This window comes from Arachis hypogaea, chromosome 16 (genome assembly GCF_003086295.3).
Source record: "Arachis hypogaea cultivar Tifrunner chromosome 16, arahy.Tifrunner.gnm2.J5K5, whole genome shotgun sequence".
Taxonomy (NCBI): Eukaryota; Viridiplantae; Streptophyta; class Magnoliopsida; order Fabales; family Fabaceae; genus Arachis; species Arachis hypogaea.
Genome location: NC_092051.1, coordinates 21719888 through 21742712, shown reverse-complemented (window position 1 = coordinate 21742712; position 22825 = coordinate 21719888). Strand labels below are relative to the sequence as shown.

At 35.8% G+C, this 22825-nt stretch overlaps 1 protein-coding gene and 1 long non-coding RNA gene across 9 annotated transcripts; one reads left to right on the top strand and one right to left on the bottom strand.

Moving 5' to 3' along the window:
• Nucleotides 1-6408: 6408 nt before the first annotated feature.
• Nucleotides 6409-15997, bottom strand: LOC112758940 (uncharacterized). Of its 8 annotated transcripts, none has more exons than XR_011874020.1 (5): nucleotides 15653-15997; nucleotides 15294-15529; nucleotides 14994-15142; nucleotides 8274-8435; nucleotides 6409-7084 (listed from the first exon to the last, which is right to left on the bottom strand). It is a non-coding gene; the product is annotated as an uncharacterized lncRNA (long non-coding RNA). The 8 variants fall into 8 exon arrangements; XR_011874022.1 differs by having other exon boundaries at nucleotides 15294-15524; nucleotides 15653-15958; XR_011874019.1 differs by lacking the exon at nucleotides 6409-7084 and adding an exon at nucleotides 7865-8137.
• LOC112758411 (mitochondrial adenine nucleotide transporter ADNT1) lies at nucleotides 15935-21206 on the top strand. The gene is made up of 8 exons (XM_025807084.3): nucleotides 15935-17439; nucleotides 18025-18073; nucleotides 18253-18416; nucleotides 18660-18697; nucleotides 18944-19056; nucleotides 19200-19313; nucleotides 19551-19895; nucleotides 20445-21206. The coding sequence occupies exons 1-8, from the start codon at nucleotides 17306-17308 to the stop codon at nucleotides 20526-20528; spliced, it is 1041 nt and encodes a 346-aa protein (XP_025662869.1). The 5' UTR covers nucleotides 15935-17305; the 3' UTR covers nucleotides 20529-21206.
• Nucleotides 21207-22825: the final 1619 nt, after the last annotated feature.

Below are 22825 nucleotides of genomic sequence, written 5' to 3'. Positions count from 1 at the left end.
GCTGTTTAAGGCGATACTATTGTTCTCGGATAGCTTCCAAGATTTCTGTGTTTGGGGGTTGTTTATCCTCCTTATTTTGAGGTGTTTCTTTTAGTATGGTATCCGTATTCTTGTGCGGCGTTCTGTCTTCCAAGCCAGAGTTGTGGTCATTGTCAATGTTGTCCTCTATGATGATGGGATGACTTCCAGGGTCCCCGGCAACGGTGCCAATGTTCTAAGAGTTACCTGAAACTGAAGGCCGATCTCGGAGGAGATCTGTTGTGGGAGCCGGAACTGTCATGTCCGACTTGTTGGATCTGGTGGTGCTACTGATCCTTGATCACCGGAGGGGGTGGTACCTACAAGAGACTCCAATGCTTAAGTTAGCACGTGCTTTAGGCAGGTTTTTTGTGTAGAATCAGAGTGTGTGTTATACCTGGGTGCTCCAGTATATTTATAGTAGTGTAGAGTGACCTTTCTGGAGATAAGTTAGTTATCTTATCTTATCTTTGAGCGAAGTCACCTTATCTTTTAGGCTAGCCGCCTTTAGAGTGGGCTGCGTCCTTTTATTTGGGCCTACTTGGGCCTCTGAGGCGTTTGTCCGAGCTCTTTGCGAAGAGGTCGGTAATGGACTAACCTTCCAAGAGGTCGGCCTATTTGCTTTAGATCATCTCGGATCTTATAGCTTGGACCGGTGTATGAACAGGAAGAAACCCTAATTTTCTATCTTTCATTTCAATCATTTATGCATTTCACGTTTCTCTCTTCTTCTCTCTCCACCCACTTTCCACATCTCTCAAAACCTAACTTACTTGACCATTACCGTTGCCATTCACTCTTTTTCGCATCCACGGGGTTCATCTTAAGTTGGTTATAGCCGCTATACGCATTAAAAAATGAGAACATCTCAGGCCCAGATGGCACCTATGACAATTTCAGGGAACAGTGGCTCGGAGAAAACCATGTGGTCACTAAGGCTAAGCGGTGAAATAGCAGTTACGCCCCAAGATCAGAAAGAAGGAGAAGGAAGGGAGCTTTGACAGTTTTTTTGACCGACAAAGAGACCGGACTTTGATCGAAGGAGAAAGATGAGAACGATGGAATTGAGAAAGGATCTGTCGGCCGGCCTTTCAACTCGATCCCGCAACAAAAGGTAAACTAGAATTTAAATTTTAGATCTTTGATTTGATTACGAAATCGTAAATTGGATTAACGTAATTATTTTGTAAGTCATCTTTACAAAAAAATAATAGATTGAATTTAAATTTAAAGATGAATATTAAATGAAAAAATAAAATATCTTAGTTATTTGTTACGATATCTTTACAAAAAATTGGATTTAATTTGAATATTAGTTGGAAAATTATAATATCTTTCTGATTTATTAGGATATCTTTATAAAAAAATAGATTTTTTTTTGTTTTCTTTGTTAGTTATCTCTATAAATAACAGTATTTATCATGAAGTTTTAAACCTAACACTCTTTTTTCAATCACTACAGATCAAAGCAGCAGAGAATATGAGTAAAGTAATCATGCTTATTTTTGTTAAATGATCGGATTATTAATCTTTTGTAAACTCTGTTTAGTAGTTTTTTTAGTCTAATAAAAATACTGAAATTTATTTGGCTTGAGCAGTACACACTGGATGCCTCTATAACTTCTAAGGAAGAATCAAACATGGACTTCTTCGCCTTGGATGAGAAGGTAATCTATTTTTTGGCTACAATATCCGAATATGCATTACTTTCTTGGCATACTCTGTTTAACATGTCTTTAATTATCTTTTGTGATGTTTATATTTACTGTGTTGTTACCTTATTTTATAAGTAACGCGTCTTATTTTATGGCATCTTGTAGCTTGGAAAGGGTGTTACCGAGGCATTGTCAACGATGATTCGCGAAGCTGTTGTTTAAGGGATAACAACAGTTCTCCCAGAAATTGTGAAAATGGTTTGTCCCTCACTAAAAAGTGGGAGTGACAGTGTAAAGTTTTCGAATACTGCTCCAGTTGTTACACCGTCGTCGGACACTTTGAAACGCATAAAGCTTTCGAATATTACTCCAGTTGTTACTCCGCTGTCGGACCCTTTGAAAAAAATACTTGATGTCAATCCCTCAATGTGTTTGGGTGATGAACCAGTCATGAAGAAGAGTACTTGGAGGTGCAAGGAAAAAAAGCGTGGATTACCGGTCTCCGTAGTTAAAGTTTTATGTTTTTATTTTTAAATAACAACTATTAAATACCACTTAGATAGCATTTGATCAAAATAGTACACAATAGAAAGATGTTATAGTTCACAAAATACAACATCATTCAACCATTGGATTTGCCACTGTTCCCATTTAGAGGTGAAGAACTTTTTAGTATTCTCACATATTATAATATTAATGTTAAGTCATAAAATACAATCTCTTTCTCAACTTCTCCTCTCTTTTTCACTAGATATGAGGTCTTTGTTTCACTGTTGAGGGATTTAGGCTCGTGAGTACCAGTTTCTTTTTCTGGTCACCATATTGTGCCTGTTACTGACATTGGAAGGTTGATTAGAATCCTGATTAATACTAGGGAGCTAAATTTCAATTAGTGGTATGAGAATTTGATTTGTTGATGTCATGGAAAGCTGATCAGTTGAGAGGACATTATTGACAAATAAGTAACAGTGCCTAAAATAATTATCATATTTTTTGGAGTTGCAGAAAGAATTGTAATTTGCGGAGAAGCTTCCTCCAAGGCGTCCATGGCTTTACTACAACAACTACAATCCAAATATGGACGGGGATGACATGCCACATGTGAGTACTTAACTTTTCGGATAACGTTAGTAGATTAAAAATTTTTTATTTTTAATATGAAAAAAAATATCTGGCTGATTTTGTGTGTATACTTTGAGTAAATAATTAACATTATAACATTGTGCTTTTCCATTCTCGGTAATTAAGTTGGTCAAAAAAATTATATTTTATGCAAATGCAATTTTAGTATTTATATTATCGATGTAAGTGTGGCTTTAGTTAGTAACTTATAAATATTTTTTCTGTAGTTTAAAACACTTGCCATGTTTTTATTAGATCTGAAAACGCTAAAATCCAACTTATAAAATATTTATATTATTTTTATAATTGCTTTTTTTTTTCACACTTTGTGTTGATCAAAATGAATGAGTACTGAACTTATTTTTTGTTGCCATTATTTTTATAGTGTTTGGACTTTTTATTTCAGCCAATTAAAGAGATGAAATTTTTTGATAAAAAAATTGGCCATTGCTACTTACATCTTTGGAAACAATTTGGATCCAGAGTAAGTAAAATTAATTTATTTCTCATTTTATTGCTAATTTGTCATATAATTTTTTTTATAACCTTTTCTACCACTATAGTATAATATTCTGATTTTATGATTTTATGGAAGTACTTGCTCCAAACGATCATTGTAGTGGCACACGCAAGACTCTTCTGACTATAATGCCCGGCAAGTCAATAATTGGTGATGTAAGAATTAGTTTTGCATTATTTATTTATTATCCTTGTAAAATTATCAAATTTGGATTGGTGCAGAATAACCATGATTGTTTGTACTACATAGGTCCTTACCTTAGTTTATTCGATGCTCACCAAAGGGCATTTTGGGCCAGAAAGAAACAAATATGGCAACCAATGGTTTCTGCCACCGAAATTTTCTATAAATTTATTTATAGTTCGAAATTTAGTCTTCAAAATTAATATATCTTCCCAGATAGACTAGAAACATAATAAGATTCCTCACTTAGTTCAATATTCATCGTAGCAAATTGTTTTAAGCCTGAAACAGAACTGTGTCGGCACAATGAAATACATCAAGGATAACTTCATGGGAGATCTTGCCAGTTTACACCAGGTTTGTTAATTTTATTGAACTATCAATTAATTCGTATAATAATATTTCATGGCTGTTTTTAGTTAATGTTATTTTCCGAATGTTGTAGATTTTTGTGCCAGTTTACCTTAATGGCCATTGGTTTCTCATAGTGGTTGATTTACTTTACGAGATCGTGAGATATCTAGACTCTTTCAAAAAGGGCACATTGATGACAGAGCGTAAGAGTGTCATTAACAATGTGTTAAACTACCTTGAAAATTTTTTATCCGACAAAAACTTTGGTGAAACACCTTCCTTTAGAAACATTCAATTTTCTAAATATAAATTCAATGAGCTAGCTGTCCCGCAACAATCTGCCAAATCGTAAGTTTAAATATACCATTTTTCAAAGTATATATTCAATTTAGTGGTTGTTTATTCTTTTGTTATATTGTTTTGTTAATATGTGCATTGAATTGTGGCAAAGGAATGACTGTGGAATTTGGGTCGCTCAATGGATGCACCTCAATCGCTATTGGAGCCTCAGTAATAAGACATGGGTAAGAAAAATATCATTGTTAATAAAGTTATGTTTATTCCATTATGTGATATCATTGTTACTATCTGTTAGGTTGTCAATGATTACACAAGGATACGCCTAGCTGTGGATTTGGTGAATGACTCTAATAACTCGAAGCGGGATATCATAGTGGAGCTTGCTGTCACTGACTGGAATAAAAAGATGCAGCAGTCTGTCATGCAGACTTAGGATTTTATAACCTTTTTTATTAGAAGTTATGGCTTGAATTAGACCATTTTAATTTTCTTTAAAATACAAGCTATCTTTATATCTTGCACTTATTTCTTTTGGACTATTTAAATATATGTGGATCTTTTTATTTATAATGATTTATTTCAGTTAGTTGATGTACGTGCTGTTTCATGTTCAAACTTTTCCCTTTGTGAGTGATTGTTGAATTTTATCAATGGTTTGTATTTAATTGTATGTTCTGCTCAATATAAGAGTCATAAAAGCCAGCTATATAGCAGCCAATCACCCCTGTTTCCTATGATGTACAAATTGCTGTTCCCATCAGCAGGCCAGGGGTGTTTTAATAATCATCAAATAAACACGATCTACTAACAAATCTTTGGCAGAGTTTTAATTTATTAGTGTTATATATTTATTTACATTTGAAATCCTATTAATAATAAGGTTCATATTTGCATGCTGAGAAGCAAACGATTGTCCCATTGAACATTGGTTAATGACAAAGCAGTAGCTGCAATATGGTTTGAACTCAACCCCGCTGCTTGAATTTGATCCTTCTGAGATCCATGCTCAATGTATCTATCAGGCAGAGTCATGGCTCGCCACTGCACCAACACAAACATGGAGAGAAACATGCTCATTGTCATTCAATATAATGATGAGGTTAGTGTCAAGAAAATCAGCATTGTTCAGTAATCTTAGGGAATCCAACAAGTCCACCAGTTTGTCGAATGGTGTGCATCTTGGATCTTCTTTCGATGAGAATCTTATGAGCATAGGCCTGATGACCAACATCCCAAATGATCTTGTCTTGAGAAGTGTTGAAGACATGGTGAAGTGCCATTGTTAGGTCTGCCACACCAAGGCTTGAACTTAAATGTCCACCGGTCTTTGACACCGTGTAAACAATCTCTTCACGAAGCTCATCAGCAAGCGCCTCAAGTTCTTCAATCGACAGATTCTTCATGTGGATTGGGTAGTTGGTGCACGAAATTGTGATCTCAATGGCGCCAAAAACTTGGTACGCACAATCATAATCTCAATTCTTCTTCACAACTTCGCACAACTAACCAGCAAGTGCACTGGGTCGTCCAAGTAATAAACCTTACGTGAGTAAGGGTCGATCCCACGGAGATTGTCGGCTTGAAGCAAGCTATGGTTATCTTGTAAATCTCAGTCAGACAGATTCAAATGGTTATGAGGTTTTGATAATTAAAATATGAATAAAATAAAATAATGATAGAAATACTTATGTAATTTATTAGTGGGAATTTTAGATAAGCGTATGGAGATGCTTGTTGCTTCTGAATCTCTGCTTTCCTACTGTCTTCATTCAATCATTCATACTCCTTTCTATGGCAAGCTGTATGTTGGGAGATCACCGTTGTCAATGGCTACCGTCCGTCCTCTCAGTGAAAATGGTCCAAATGCGCTGTCACCGCACGGCTAATCATCTGTCGGTTCTCACTCATGTTGGAATAGGATCCATTGATCCTTTTGTATTTGTCACTACGCCCAACACTCGCGAGTTTGAAGCTCGTCACAGTCATCCCTTCCCAGATCTACTCGGAATACCACAGACAAGGTTTAGACTTTTCGGATCTCAGGAATGACCGCCAATAATTCTAGCTTATACCACGAAGACTCTGATCGTGAACCAGGAGGCTAAGAGATATGCATTCAAGCTTGTTTTCATATAGAACGGAAGTGGTTGTCAGGCACGCGTTCATAAGTGAGAATGGTGATGAGTGTCACATAATCATCACATTCATCATGTTCTTGTGTGCGAATGAATATCTTAGAATAAGAATAAGTATGAATTGAATGGAAAAGCAGTAGTACTTTGTATTGATTCATGAAGAATAGCAGAGCTCCACACCTTAATCTATGGGGTGTAGAAACTCCACCGTTGAAAATACATAAGTGATAATGGTTCAGGCATGGCCGAATGGCCAGCCTCCAAAATGTGATCAATGGTCTCAGTTTTGAAATATGAAAACTAGATACAAAATAAATCTCTAAAAGTAGTTTTTATACTAAACTAGTAACTAGGGTTTACAAAAAATGAGTAACTAAGCGCAGATAGTGTAGAAATTCACTTCTGGGACCACTTGGTGTGTGCTTGGGCTGAGCATTGAAGCTTTCATGTGTAGAGACTCTTCTTGGAGTTAAACGCCAGCTTTGGTGCCAGTTTGGGCGTTTAACTCCAGCTTGTAACTCAGTTCTGGCGTTTAACGCTAGAATAGAGCAGGAAGTTGGTGTTTAAATGCCAATTTGCATCGTCAAAACTCGGGCAAAGTATAGACTATTATATATTGCTGGAAATCCCAGAATGTCTACTTTTCAACGCAATTGAGAGTGCGCCAATTGGATTTATGTAGCTCTAGAAAATTCACTTCAAGTACAGGGAGGTCAGAATCCAACAGCATCTGCAGTCCTTTTTCAGCCTCTGAATCAGATTTTTGCTCATGTCCCTCAATTTCAGCCAGAAAATACCTGAAATCACAGAAAAACACACAAACTCATAGTAAAGTCCAAAAATGTGATTTTTATTTAAAAATTAATAAAAATATACTAAAAAGTAGCTAAATCATACTAAAAACTACATAAAAATAATGCCAAAAAGCGTATAAATTATCCGCTCATCAGTAGTTTATTGTGTCCAACACTGGGGTTTCTGGCTTCTGTCCTGAGAAATTCAGACCACTACAAGGATGAAAAACTCACTTGGTCAGACTCGTAGCGGCGGTACGGTAACATCAGCTGTGCCAAAACAATCAACCACCATGAAGGACTTAAAAACTCGAAACTAAATCAAATATCCTGACAATAAACCACAGAACACAGAAATTTCACCTCATACGGATGCAAGGAAAACAACATGAATTCTTCAAATAAAAATGTTGTACTGTAGCAATACCATATTGACTGCTACTATTGACTGCTTTAATGCCATAGTTTAGCAGTATAACATCTAGTACAACAAATTCAGCTTGCAAGCCCAGGAATGATGCACTAAGATAGTATCATCCTATTCCCTAATATATTACTCAGACAAAAAAATATGTGCATTTATCATTTGCTGCTCCAATACTCTCTTTTTCTCAGGAAGAGAACACAGGTTCCAAATCGTCTTTTCCTTTAGCATACAGATTGATACTTGTTGAGACATCAAGCATGGAATGTATATTACAGTTATAATAATTTTTCATGCATTTCGTAAATCAAACAGAATTTTAACATGCATTTTAGCATGAATAAGAACCAACAAGAGACCCTTTTGAATTTTAGCATGAATAAGATCAACAATAATTTTAACTATATAAATCAAAACTATTGAATCCTTCTGCACATTTCAGCCGAGTGTAACGATGACAAGTTATGATAAATATCTAAAAATTTAATTATAAAAAATTTATATCAACCTCAAAGCACCACTATTTGAAATCCAAGAATTTAACTAACATCTTAAACCATACTCTCATGAGTATATACAAGTACATGCTACTACATCCCACTGAACTTCGAATAATGTCCTTGTTGTACAACCTGTTCTCCACAGCACAAACAAATTTGAGAGAAATGAAAAGAACTTCAACGAATCATAATGTGATTTCAAATAGTTTAAAACTTACCAAAACACTAAGTTTCAACAATGCAATTATTCATCTCTTATTATTTATACCTGTAATAGCCACTGATGACTTCCATATGGTGGGATGGGAGTCTCATGACCATTAATCAATCCTGAATCACCTAGCCCAAAATCTTGCTGCACAGATGCATTTACTTCTATATTTGGCACTGCTAATGTCTCTTGAGAAGCCACAGGTTCCTTGGGAAGCTCCTATGAAAAAATAATACATGGAGTCAAAAATTCTATCAAGTATAACTACAACATAGAGGTTACGAGTTTATTTTAATTCAAGTAACAACTAATGCAATATTGTATCTTACTGACCTCTTCGGTACCAAAGCTAGCTTGCGTGCCACTACCAGTCTTATCACCCAAATCGTCACCGTCATTCCTCACAGGACATTTATTCTTTACATGACCAGCACTGTTGCATTTAGTGCACCTCCGTTTACCCCTCTCCTTTTTCCCCTTGGGTGCTCCTTTTGTCTTGACCACTAAAGGGTCACCAACAAAGTTTGGCGTGGGAGAATCTCTTGTTTGTCTTTTCAAGCCAGATTTTTGTTCTAGTGTTTGGGTCCAACGACATACTTCATTCATAGTGTCATGGAAAGAAGGACCATCTTGAGCTTCTAAGAATACCATCCACGTAGTTGCCACTGACAATGCGCCATAGCGCATTAAAAATTCTCTTTCTCTGTCTTGCATAGTGCTTCCAGCAGAACTTTCATCCAGATACTTCTTGGCATCCTTCGACCATCTTTTCAAAAGAAGACTATTTGGCAACTTCTGTAAACCTACCCTTTTCATTGCACAAAACATGTGGCTGCAAGGAATGCCTTCACTACTCCACTGACTACGTTCACACTCCATATGCTCAGTATTGCGATCATAAAGTACGTTATATATATGTTGCCTCCTGTCACACTCCTTAACGTTTAACACAACAGTGGTTGATATGTTTTCCTCATTTATTACATCTAATGCGACCAATCCTTGAATCTCCTTTTTTACTTCTCCAAGAATCTCTCTTGTGTAAAAATTGGCAGTAGAAAGCTCCAATGCTTCTAGCCCAGTAGTTAGAACGGGCTCCCTATACAACGTCTTAAATTGAGAAACTAATTCATTATTTCTATAGTCCCTAAGAGCATGTTCAAGATTTTGGACTAACTCTAGAAGACTTTGGCAAATGCAAATAAACCTCTTGATGAAGTTGTTTATCGCCTCACACCTTGATGTTGTTCTAAATCCAGCACAGAATTTATCTCTCAAGTAAGCACTTTCCCAACTTTTCCTCTTCTCATATTCATTTAGAACCCATTCATTTTCCTCCAACCCATATTTTTTTTTATCATATTCTCACAATATTCTTCAAATTCATTCGGATGCCATGGAGCATACAAACATCTTCTGAAGTCGTTGGAAAAAAATTTTTTTTTTTATGTTTGTCGTTACATTCTTCTGAATGTGCCAACCACATAATCGGTGAGTTACATTTGGGAAGATTTCTCGAATTGCTGCCTTCATTGCTTCGTCACCGTCTGTGACCACAACACTGGGAGACTTGTTCAGCATGACTTCTAGAAAATTTTGCAACAACCACGTATATGTTGCCGTCTGTTCGTCCTCTACCAAGGCAAAGCCAAATATACATATTTGGCGGTGATGTAGATTTGAATGTATGAGTGTTGTGCATAAGGTTGAGATTGGATATAGTTAATGAATTATGTTAAATAAGTTAAAATTGTTCTGATTAGGTTTGGAATAGTTGAGACTTGATGATTGAGAATATGACATATTTAAAAATGGTAATTGAGTGATTTGAACCAAGTTGGGTTTGAGAATTTCTCAAAATAAGCATTGTGCAATATTTGGTAAAAATGAGTTTTTGACCAACTTTAACGGGTCACAACTTGCCGCTTGAAGTTTGGATTTCAATGAAATTTATCTTAAATTAAAAATGGTGGTGAGAGCTTTAAAATGGTTTAAGAATGATGAAAAATAATTTTGTAGAGGAAGTTATGAGTGATTAAAAATTTGTGTTTTAAATTGAATTCTAAGAGTTTGTTGAAAACTATAATTTCTGGTATGTGTGCCCACACACACTATGGTGCATGCGCACAGAACAGAACGGGTAATAATGCTCGTGCGTACGCACGAGGGGTATGCGTACGTATGCCCAGGAATTTTGCAAGTTGTGCATACGCACAGGGATTATGCGTATGCACAAGCTGGGAATTGCGTTCGGGTGCGTGTGTGTGTACGCACAAAGGTGATGTGTATGCACAAGCTCTATTTTCAGACTTAAACTCTGTTTTTAACTGTTTGACTTTTTTGGTAAACTTGTAAACTTTCGTAACCCACTAATTAAGGTCCGACAACTTGTTTTTAGGCTTGGAAATGAGTGTGAACCTATGGATCATATTAGATTGTCATTTTTGAATGAGATTATGAACTTAAGCTAATGAATATTGATGGAAGCCTGTGAGTAATGAGTTTACAGAATACTGAATTGAGATAAGTCATGAACGATGAGATTGACGATGATTGAGTATAGTCGGATTGGCTGAGATGGCAAAGTTCGGGTGATATCCCCCTTGTGTATGATTTAAGTATCTGTTTATTGGCGATGTCTGGGTGTTATCTCGCTTGCGTGACGAATTGAATATTGAATATTGATTGATATGATGCCTCTCTGGGTAGATGCAAGGGTGTGATTCGCCCCATTTGTTTTGGGTTGAGGATTGAGACTCCTTGAGTAGATGCAGTGGTTCACCCTACTTGCTCCGGATTGAGACTTGAGATTTTATTGACCCTCCGTTGCAAGATGTGGCCGGATATTTATAGCTTTTTGGATAATTCCTCCAAGAGATGTGAATTCTTCTTGGGGATGTACACACCGAGGGACTGTCTAAGGTTAGCTACCAGACATATCAGGTTTGATTGTATAACTGGCAAATGAGCTCATTGGCCATAGGGCAAACATGCATCATATTCATTTGTGTGTATTGTTTTGGTGTGCATCTTGTAATTGGTTTGCCTTCTTAATTAAATGTATCTATATGCTACTTAATCTAAATGCTTTATCTGTTCTCTCTATCTGTATATTTCTTGTATTGTTTTGCCTGTGTTTGCATAACTAAGAGATCCCTCATACTAGCAGTAGTGACGCTGAGGGTTGTTCTGGATGAGAATGTGATAATTAGTGGTTTGTTGTTAAATGAGTTTGTCACTGAAATTACTAAGTTGGAGCCATTCTGATAATGAGAAGATTTATGATTTGTATTGAGAGTAATTGGGAATCGGAGATCATTTATTAGCTAAAATTTAGTTTCTGATTATCCTGTTTAGTTTAGAAAGGACCCTAGGTTTGAACTTTAGGTTGAGTGGAGTGTAGGATCGCCTAGTGTGTTCGTGTCATCTTACATCATCTCTATTTGGAATTGTTACCCTATTGAGAACTCGAAAGGATAATGTTCTCACCCGTGTTAGGAATTGTTTATTTTACAAATGCAGGACATGAGGCACCTTGTTGAGCGTGCTGATTTTTTTTTTGGAAGCGAAGATTGTCTTTTGGGACTTTATGTTGTACTTAGTTTAGTTGTATTCTCCACTTTTATATTTTAATTTGTATATCCCTCTTAGATGTTAATTATGGAGAAACATGATTTATGTTTATTCTTTTGTTATATTTTTGGGCTGTGTATATATTTCTAGTCGGCCTTTGCTTCGTAGGTCGAGACTACTTACTTGATATGTATCCCTTTTGGAAAAGTATTACATAAGCCAGATTTCTACCTTCCCTATTTGGGTGCAATTTTAGGGAGTACCTGAGTGCTTTAAGTCGATAGAGGTGGAGAGAAAGTTGGGAGGAAAATGGGGGAGGTGCTGGATGCAGGATTATTTGAAATAAAAAGGAAGGTCAAATCCTTAAAGCTAAAGTGATGATCAATAATGAGAGACCAATCAAGGATAGTCTGAAATTACAGGGGCCGAATCAAGCTACTATGGAGATTGGTCTGTGCTATAAAAGAATTGGAATCTTCTGCACCTATTGTGGTTATTTAGGACATGGTACTAAAATATGTCCTTTTTTTTAACGGACTCAACAAATAATGTGGTGAAAGAAGACAAAGTACATAGGTGAGTGGTTAAAAGCTGACCAAGTTAGAAGACGAGTGAAGATAAAAAAAAGAGCTTGGTAACACCAAGACTAGTGCCTCACACAACCCGAAGCAGCAGCAGAAGAAGAAACCAGCCTCATTGTGGCTCCTTGATGATTTTGCAAAACTAAGCATGAAAGGAAGCGGAACTTGGGGGGTAAGCAGCAGCTCTTGTGGGTATGACTTAGCTCTTGGAGAAAATAGTAATAATGTTAGAGAATGAGTCAAAGAGAAGATAAGCAACACAATGACCTCGGCCTTGAATGACATTTCTTTTAGTAGAATAATGGAGTGTAGTTTTTGCAAGAAACTCGGTAAATAAAAAAAAATATACGTCTTTTACTCAAATGGTGAGGCAAGGAAAAAGAAACATTAAGAAGATAACTGGAGAAAAAAGGGAAATAGGTGGGAAAGAGAATGAAGTCAGCTTGAAGAAAATTTGCCTAGGTTTGGAGTCTGACAATAATTTAATAGTGGAGGGTGCCAGCCAACAAATGATCCCCATGAACTATGAAGTGCTTAATTTGGAATTGTCGGGGTTTGTGAAGACCCCTGACAATCCAAAATTTAAAAGGGATTTGTAGATCCCACTCCCCAAGATTGGTTTTCTCTGTGAAAACAAAAACCAATCTCGATTAGTGGAACGTAAGATTAAGAGCTGTAGTTTTGGAAGCTAGTTTTTAGTCAATCCTTTGGGATCTGTGGGGGAATACTTTGGCTTGGAGGGAAGACATAAATGTTCAGGTAGTGGGTTCAGGAGAGTTTTATATTACTGTTAGGGTGGAAGACTCAAATTCGCCTTTATTACTGGATTCTAGCTCCCAGGTTGAGCGATCTAAGCCTCGATTCAAATTCCAGGAACACTAGTGTGGGATGAGGAGGTTCAGAAGCAAGTACTAGAAGCATGGGGTACAATTGTTGAAGGTTCTCCTATGTCTTGCCTTGCCCAGAAGCTAAAATTCTGTAGACACAAGCTGGTTAAATGGCAACAACAGAATATAGTAAATTCTCAGAAGAAAATTGAAGATCTCCTTAAGAAACTAGAAGAACTAAAATCAGCAAGTATCAATGGGGGGGATAGAAATCACTATTTTGGAAAGTCAACTAGGAGAGGTGTATGGTAAAGAGGAAAGCTACTGGAAAGAAAAGTCATGTATTAAGTGGTTAAAGGTAGGATACTAGAATTCCAAATTCTTCCACCAAAGTTTTCAATCTCGAAATCGTAGAAATAAGATATGAAAGTTAATTGATCAAGATGGTGCGATGGTAACCTCTCATGCTGAGATTGCTGGGGTGGCAGAGAAAAGTTATAAAGATTTATTTACATCAGTCAATCAACTAGAATCGGAGAAAGTATTTGCTGATTTTCATCTAAAAGTTACTAATACAATGAACCAGAAGCTGACCAGACTAGTGTCCTTGGAAGAGGTGAAGAGGGCTGCCTTTTCTATCCATCTTTTGAGTGCTTTGGATGATGATGGTTTTATTGCTAAGTTCTTTCAGGTTTATTGGGATGTTGTTGGATTAGATGTTTTTCATGCGATTAATAGTTTCTTTGGGATTAGGAGACTGCTGAAGGCTTTCAATCACACCCAGATATGTCTTATTACAAAGATTCTTAATACTACAGAAATTACACAAGTAAGACTTATTAGTCTTTCCTCTGTTATTTATAAGATCATTGCAAAAGTGCGGGTGCATAGGTTACAAGGGATCATGAATAAATTAGTGAGTCACAACCAATGTGCTTTTTTGAAGGGTAGACTAATTTTAGATAATAGTTTCATTGTACATAAATGTATGCATTATCTGAAGATTAAAAAGATGGGGCTTGTAAACGAGATGACTGTGAAATTAGATATGAGCAAGGTCTATGATAAGGTGGAATAAAATTTTCTATGGTTTATACTATGGAAGTTGCGGTTTAATTCTAGATGGATTGGTTGGATTCAAGAGGTGGTGACGTTTGTTTCTTACTCTATCGTTGTGGAAGGACAATCTTTTGACTTTTTTAGGCCAAGTAGAGAGATTAATCAGGGTGATCCTCTATCCCCATATTTTTTTTTATTGTGCAGAAGGACTCTCCTTCTTGCTACACAAGGCAGAGCAAAACAAAGCTATTGAAGGATTCTATATCAACCGAAAAAGCCCTGTGATCAACCACCTACTGTTCACAGATGACTCTATTCTATTCTATAAAGCCTTTAATGACAGTTGTCTTCAAATTATCTAGTTGTGGAAGAGTATGAGGGGTTTAGTGGTCAAAAGTGAATATAAACAAATCGGCAATTTTCTTTAGCCATAATACCCCTTTCATGTTTTAAACTTTCGAACAACCTCATTCATGAAATTCACAGTATACTAAAGCAATTTTCGTGGAGTCAAAAGGGTTCGGAACGAAAGATGGCATGAATTAGTTGGGACTAGATGTCTAGACCTAAGAAAGAAGGGGACCTTTATTTCAAAGATCTCAGGGCTCAGAATTTGGCATTATTAGACAAGTAGTGCTGGAAAATAGTTCAACAACCTAATTCACTACTTGCTAAAATGCTGAAAGAAAAATATTTCAGATATGAAAATGTGATGAATGCTAAAGTTTGAATTATACCTTCTTGGGACTGGAGAAGATTCATGAAGGACACAAAGTCATTGAAAAAGGCTTGTGATGGGAAATAGGTTCTGGTTGCAATGTCAAAATCTTCTCTGATCCTTGGCTCCCCCCACCTCACTCGTTCACGCTGCAATGTGGGACCATACCTGATGGACACGTGAATCAACTGTATTAGGTCAAGGACTTGTTTGATCCAAGCAAAAACTGGAATGACCAACTTATTAGAAATATTTTTCCTCAGAATATAGCTCAACGCATCAGAAAAGTAAAAATCGGAGATGGAGAGGATATACTTACCTAGATCCATAGTAAATCAGGTATGTACAACACCGCATCTAGCTATTTGGTAGCATATCAGTTCTACCACGCCCCTTTTGAAGCACTTCCAGAAACAAACAGAGGCAGAGTATGTGGAAGAAATTGTGAAAACTAAAAATTCCGTCCAAGATCAAAATCTTCCTCTTGCGAGCTTTGCATGAGAGATTGCCGGTCATGGAAGTTATTCACCGTTAGTTTCCCACTTCCTCACTGAGCTGTCCCATAAATTGTGGTAAAAAAGAATCGATTTTTCATTGTCTTTTTTCATATCCAAATGCAAAATCAGTCTGAAAAAAAGAGAAATTAAACAACCTAAAGCTCAGAGACAATTATGCTACCTTTCTCCAAGTTTGGTTGGCAACAAGAGACGACCTCCGAAGACGGCAAGATGAACACTATTTGCTGCGTCTTCTTGCAATTGTAGCATGGAACATATGGAAAAGTAAGAACAAGTGATTTTTTTTGGTTTTTTGAGCATGAAGACACCTCACTAGACACAATAGCTTCAGTTTCCCTTTGTCTCCTTCATGAAATTGAAGCAGAATTATAGTTAAACCAGACCGATCAACAGCAAGATTTCGACCCTTATACCTCATGTATGGCTAGACATACCTCTACCACCAGGCTAATTATCTTCTTACTACAAAGTGTGTTAATAATTTTATATATTAAATACATAGTGCAACTTAAAAAGATTTTTTTTTTGTTATATATATTTGTTCATATAATAATATAAAAACTCATATTATATTATAATTTATATATAATTTAATTAAGTCAAATTTAAGTTATATCAAATATTAATTTTATCTTTTAATAATAATATTATATTTTTTATTTTTATTATTAATATTTTTATTTTATTATAATTTTATATATTTATTTTATTAGAATTTATATAATTACTAAAATAAATATTAAACATTTTAAATATTTACATATTAAAATGTTAGTAAATAAATATTTTAATTTTAAATTTTTTAATATTTTATATTTTTATTTATGTAAGACCAGTTATATTAGTTTAATCAGTAATCTATTTTTAAACTAATAAACCAATAAATCTGTTAATTGATTCGATCACCCGTTTGATTCTTGTAATTATATTTGTATTTTTTTTTTGGATGGAATAAAACTTTTAATTTTAAAAAAAAAATTTGCAATTTTTTTTTTCATTCTTTATCCTAAACATTTATTATTGTAATTTATTAAATTTTCTTTCATATATCATACTTATTTTTTTTCTTTACATGTGTCTATTTATTATTGTTTTATTTTTTATTTCTTCTAGTAATATTTAAAAATTGGGAGTAAATGGTAATGAGGTGTGATATGATGGCCTGCTTTTCTAGAAGAAATAAATTAATTTTGATGCATTGTTTCATACTCTCATGAATATTTTTAAATGTTGCTCACTCTATATCTAGTAATTGTTGTAAAATTATCTTTGAGAGAACAATTTTGATCAATGTTAATATTTTATTTTTATATTATTAAAATTAAAAAAAATTAACATAAATATGCTTTTATTAGTTAAATATTTATCAAAAACACTAAATTTTATCGATGATATAAACTAAATTATGACAATAATTTTTCTATCATTACATTATATTATCTTGTGAGTAGAAAAATGAATGCGATAAATCGATAATTTGGTATTGAAAGGGAAGGAAAGAAAGTTTGGTTGTTTCCAGTTAGCACATACTGAAGGGAGATGAATCCACGTGTATGGATGCAGAGTGTGAGTATATATAGTGCGAATAAAAACCAACTGTAACGAACGCCGTCAGTGTCTGAGACTCAGTTGTGGTTGTTGTGAGCTCTCTGTTTTGTCTCAGCCGCACCCTCTCAATTCGCCAATGATCGCTTCTCTGCGCTAATCTCCACCTATTCTTCTTCCAAACTCACGATCAGATCGACATCTCCGATACCTTCTCTCTTCTTTCTTTCAAGGTCTCGTTAGGTTAAGCTTTAGGGTTTTTGGTGTAATGGCATCGGAGACGAAGATCGTGAATCTGGCCGAGGAGGCCAAGCTAGCCAGAGAAGGCGTCAAGGCTGCTCCCAGCTATGCCTTCACCAGCATCTGCAAGTCCCTCGTCGCTGGTGGCGTCGCCGGAGGAGTGTATGCTTCTCTTCTATTCTCTCCTCAATTTTTTTCTCAATTATTATTATTATTGTTATTATTATAAACATTCCTGTTTTGTTTGTCTTAACTATTAAGCTACAAAAATTGATTAGTTAGAATTTGGAAGCTGTTTGCATTTGGTTTTGTTTCCATTGGCTTCCCTCCGATAATTTCGATGCTGGATGGGGATACGACACTACTGCATGAATAATTACGCTTTGGTGTTTCTTTGTCTGAGAGCAAAGAAGCACTTGCCCCTTTTTATTTCACCAAAAAATACCAACTTTTTGCATTTTTTTTTTAATTAATGGAATGCGATCCACTAAAAGTAAACTATGATGTTAACATGGGAAGTTGCTAAAAACTGTTCTGTTGAGTGTGTAAACTTGAATTGGATCGCTAGTTGTGCAGTAGAACCACTCTGCAGTTTAATTATGTCTTATGAGATAAACGATGCATTTTAGCATGACATCAGTCTGTATTGAAATGTCAAATTCCAGTGGTAGGATGAATCAATTTAGTGACTTGCTGTATGAATTTGAAGCTTGTGAATTTGTTTTGAACATTTTTGTATCTATGCAGATCACGAACAGCTGTTGCTCCACTTGAACGCCTGAAGATTTTGCTGCAGGTAAATTTATTTTGTTGCTCTGATCTAAATTCTAGGTTTTGTTAAATTCTGTATGCTGGAATAATTAATTTACATTTGATGAGTTCCATTTTATTTTATTTTTTCGGAGTTTTGGTGTATGTGTGCCCCTGGAATGGGCATGATTGTGATGTTTTGTTGGCCCTTGCACTATTGAACAGGTCCAGAATCCCCACAACATAAAATACAATGGAACAGTTCAAGGTCTAAAATATATATGGAGGACTGAAGGTTTTCGTGGACTCTTCAAAGGGAATGGAACTAATTGTGCTCGAATTGTCCCCAATTCTGCAGTAAAGTTCTTCAGTTATGAGCAAGCTTCGAAGTAAGTTGTCCTTTAGATTTACAGTAATTCACTGGTTGCTTTATTGTTTGGCATTTTCTGTTGTCATTTCATTTCAGTGCACTGTCAAGCTGATAACTTGTAATGGCTACAAATTGGTTTCTGCAATTCTTGTTGAACTTTTAGGGAGCAGTTTCATTTAACAAGTTTCAGTTTTTTGTTCATTGCATCTGACATATTTTTAAGCGTCTCTGCCCTGTTTCACTGACTATTGTTTTCTCTCAGAGCTATACTGCAGCTGTATCAGCAGAAAACTGGAAATGGTATGTCCGTATTTATTGTTTTTTTTCCCATCTGTTTTTTTGGTGTTGGGTGAGAGGAAATGCAGGTTTTGGTTTCCAGTTACTGCTTTCTCATTAACTGATATTTTTACAGATGTACCTATGAAAACTTTACAATGAAAATTAATAAGTAGCACTTTTCTCAATCAAAGCAAGGAAAGGGGCTGGGGGTGGGTTCAGATATGAAAACCGCCGTTTGTCTAACAGTTTTTCTTGTGATTTTGGCAGAGGATGCTCAGCTGACTCCTGTGTTACGTCTTGGAGCTGGAGCATGTGCTGGAATAATTGCCATGTCCGCAACTTATCCAATGGATATGGTTCGAGGCAGGATAACTGTACAGGTACATCTTTACCTTCATTTTTCTGTTTACCAATTGCTTGGTTTGCAAATCACATAGAGAGAAGATATAACATTGGTTTTCTTCGTGTTCTTTGTGCTCTACTGCTCTTAATATTTATAGTATACTTTTTGTTGTATTTGCAGACAGAGAAGTCCCCTTACCAGTACAGAGGGATGTTCCATGCTTTGACAACTGTGCTTAGGGAAGAAGGCCCACGTGCTTTATATAAGGGTTGGCTTCCTTCAGTCATTGGAGTTGTGAGTAATCTTTTCATTTTTACTTCTTTACAAAGTTGATGGTTACAGTCATGATCATAATGGCAAATATGACAAATCTTAATATTGTGTTTTTGCTGTTGGATTCATGGGCTATTCATGCAAGTGATATAATTGACTCCTTAAAGGCTTAAAGTCCCCCACCCCCTCCTCTCATGATGTAGTGCTGTTATTAGAATTGATGCTTTCTTATTTTTAATTGTTTTTCCTGTTTTCCAGGTTCCATATGTAGGTCTAAACTTTGCTGTTTATGAGTCTTTGAAAGATTGGTTAGTTAAATCCAATCCATTTGGTCTAGTGCAAGATTCTGAGTTGAGTGTGACAACTCGCCTGGCATGTGGTGCTGCAGCTGGAACTGTTGGGCAAACTGTTGCTTATCCCCTTGATGTCATTCGTCGAAGAATGCAGATGGTGGGGTGGAACCATGCTGCCTCTGTTGTAGCTGGCGATGGAAGAGTAAAGGCCCCACTTGAATATACTGGCATGGTTGATGCATTTAGGAAAACTGTTCGGTATGAAGGAGTTGGTGCATTATACAAGGGTCTGGTTCCCAATTCTGTAAAGGTAAATCTTTATGTTAATATGCTCATGAATGATCTAGTTTTGCAAAATCTGGTTGCTATATCCAACTTGACTGTAGATTTATTTCGTGCTGCTCACTTTGTCACATGATGACTTGGTGTCAGTTGTGCAACTAGCCCATCATTTATTAGTGTATCCCCGCTGGCTAATACTTCAAACTTAACAAGCTTCTACTCAGTTGCATTGTCTCTACTTATCTGAAGTTTCTGTGGTCTGATTCAAGAAATGATATATTGGCCTTAGATTTTCCACCCTTGTCTAGTCACTAGTGCTGTCCTATTTAGAAGAGTCATGAGTTATTTATAACAAATTTGGGTTGCAGTCCTTAGCCACACAAATCAATGAGCAAGTGCATAGCAGCCTCTTTGTAGGATGTGATAAACTGAGGAAATTGTAATATTTCCATTTGTTTAATGCCTTACTAGATGGTTGGTGCTCATGGATGATCTCAATTCTCATTTACTGTAACCAATTTTCGAAGGCCTTAATTTTCCCATGTTGCTAAAACCATTCTTCAACTCTATATTGCAGGTCGTCCCATCCATAGCAATTGCATTTGTAACATATGAGGTGGTGAAGGACGTTTTAGGAGTGGAGTTCAGAATATCAGACTGAAGGATATATCAGTTTGCCTGTTTGGGGTTTTTGGTAGGCAAGGGGATGCAGAGATGGCAAAGTAGGGCTATTTTCTTGTTTTTCATCTCTCTACAGATGAGTTAGGAAGCATTTGAGATAGAGTCTATAAATGAATTCCCTTGTTTCCTATTTGTATTTCCTTGGGAACATGCTGTAGCATTAGCTTCTTATTCATCTTCTCTGGCAATAAGTGTTGTGGAAAAACAATACAACGACATATGTGCTTGGCTTTTTCTGCACGAGTGAAGAAAGCATTTTTACTGCTGGAGTTTCAGTCATTGATTATTGGATGCTCCTCCATAGCTCCATCTCCAGGTTGTATTCATTATTATGACTTGCTTTCTCATGCGAATTTTTAAGCTGCCAGACTTACTTACACAAACAATAACCCTGGCTTTTTTTTTCTTTTTACTTCATGTTTGCTTTTAGAATAACGTAATATTAGTTTGCTTTTATTAGTAGTTGATTGCAATTGGTGCTTATTGTTGTATTGCTGTAAGTAATCGTCTTGGTTCCTCTTTTTGCTCATTCAATATACAAATGGTCCAGACTTGTTAACTGATTGGGTGGAAGAGTGTTCGAAATGTAAGCTAAATCCTTCCTTCGTCATTATTGGTTCTAGTAGAAGAAATCTATATACTCCCTTTTGAATCTAAATTGTGGCAATTATTTGTATAAGAGTGGCTATATGCCTAGAATGTAAACATGATAGAATATATCATAGGTTTCCAGTACAAATTTTTGTTACTTTGAATTCAGTACAAATGTATAATGAACGGCTTATCTGATTCTAGGACTTGCGCAACAAATTACCGTGTATTTGAATGAACTTGGTTTTCATTCAAAGATAATTTATAGTTGTTATAAACCCAACATAGTTTTTACCTTTAACATTTTAGCCAAAAATAACAGAATTAAAATAGTAAGAAGCAGTCTAAGAGACTTGTTGTGTGCACAAGAATTGGCATCTGGAAAACAATGCAAGGAGACAATACCGTTGCCATAGCCCTAGGTACAAGACTTCCCTATCTCCTTCATCCTTTTTGTGATCAACGGCTTCTAAAAAAGACGGCGTTGGGGTTCCTGTACGAATTTGTACAAAAGCACTAGCAAAAATTTAGTAACGGTTCTCTGTAATCTGAGTTAATTTGTGTAATCCTCGCCCAAGTAGAAGTAGAAGGATACTTTTCTTCACATTTTTCTTCCATGCCTGAATAAAAGATAACAAACATGCCTAGTCTTTGACGTGCTATAGTATTGAGTTTCCAGTTTATTAAATCCCCATAATCCTAGACAAATAATTAGCTTCCTTATTTGGATATTTCATACTCAGATATATTAATTAATAGAAAGCGTGAGAATGGCAGGTACCTGGAGTCTCTAATGGTAGTTTGAAATCTTGATGAAAAGGATCTCCTGCCAAGCTTAGGATCATTTCTCTTGTCTTGTATTCTTGACAGGGTGCATGTCTTGGCCACAGGAACCTTCTCCCTTTCCCTTCTGATGTGGGTGCTCTCCTTATCTTCGGCTCCTTCTCCTTCTCCTTCTTCAATGCACTCATCGGTTGAAATGTATGTTAAGGAAAGGAATACAAGCAGCATGTTCAGCTCCGTTTGGAACATGTTTGGCTGCTGCTGCGTTTGTGTTTGTGTTTGTGAATGTGAATGGAATTCTCCATCTTTCTCTTCTTCCATCTCATTATCTCCTTCGGTAATCACTATTTCTTTCTCTGCCTCTCCCATCTTTACAAATTTGTTTTACTATATGCAGTTATTACTTATTATTGTAACGTGTGCTTTATAACGTTCATGCTTCATTCACACTTGTTTTCTTTTGGAATAAACAGGCCATGATTCAACAATGCGTGCCCACCAAAAGGCAGATCCTAAATTGAGTTACAAGAAATATGGATAAATTTCTTTCTCAAATCCATGGTTCCGATTTTATATTCTCCTATTTCAGAATGTGAGCTATTTATCAATCACTTCCTTTGGTTTAGGGGTGGAGCTTAGTTGAGACAAGGGGAGGCCATGACTCTCCAAACTTTTTATAAAAAAAATTAGTAGTACTTTTTCAAAAAATAAAAAATAGTTTTGTTGGCTCAAATACTTTACTGTGACTTAAAGTATCCAAGTTTGCATTTCGCAGCTCTCTATTCAATAAGCAACACTTCCTCTACCTTTGAGTTCAAATATAAAAAATTAGTTATTTTTTATTTATTTAATTTAATATTATTTTATATTTTACTGTTTATTTAATTTAATTTTTTATATGAT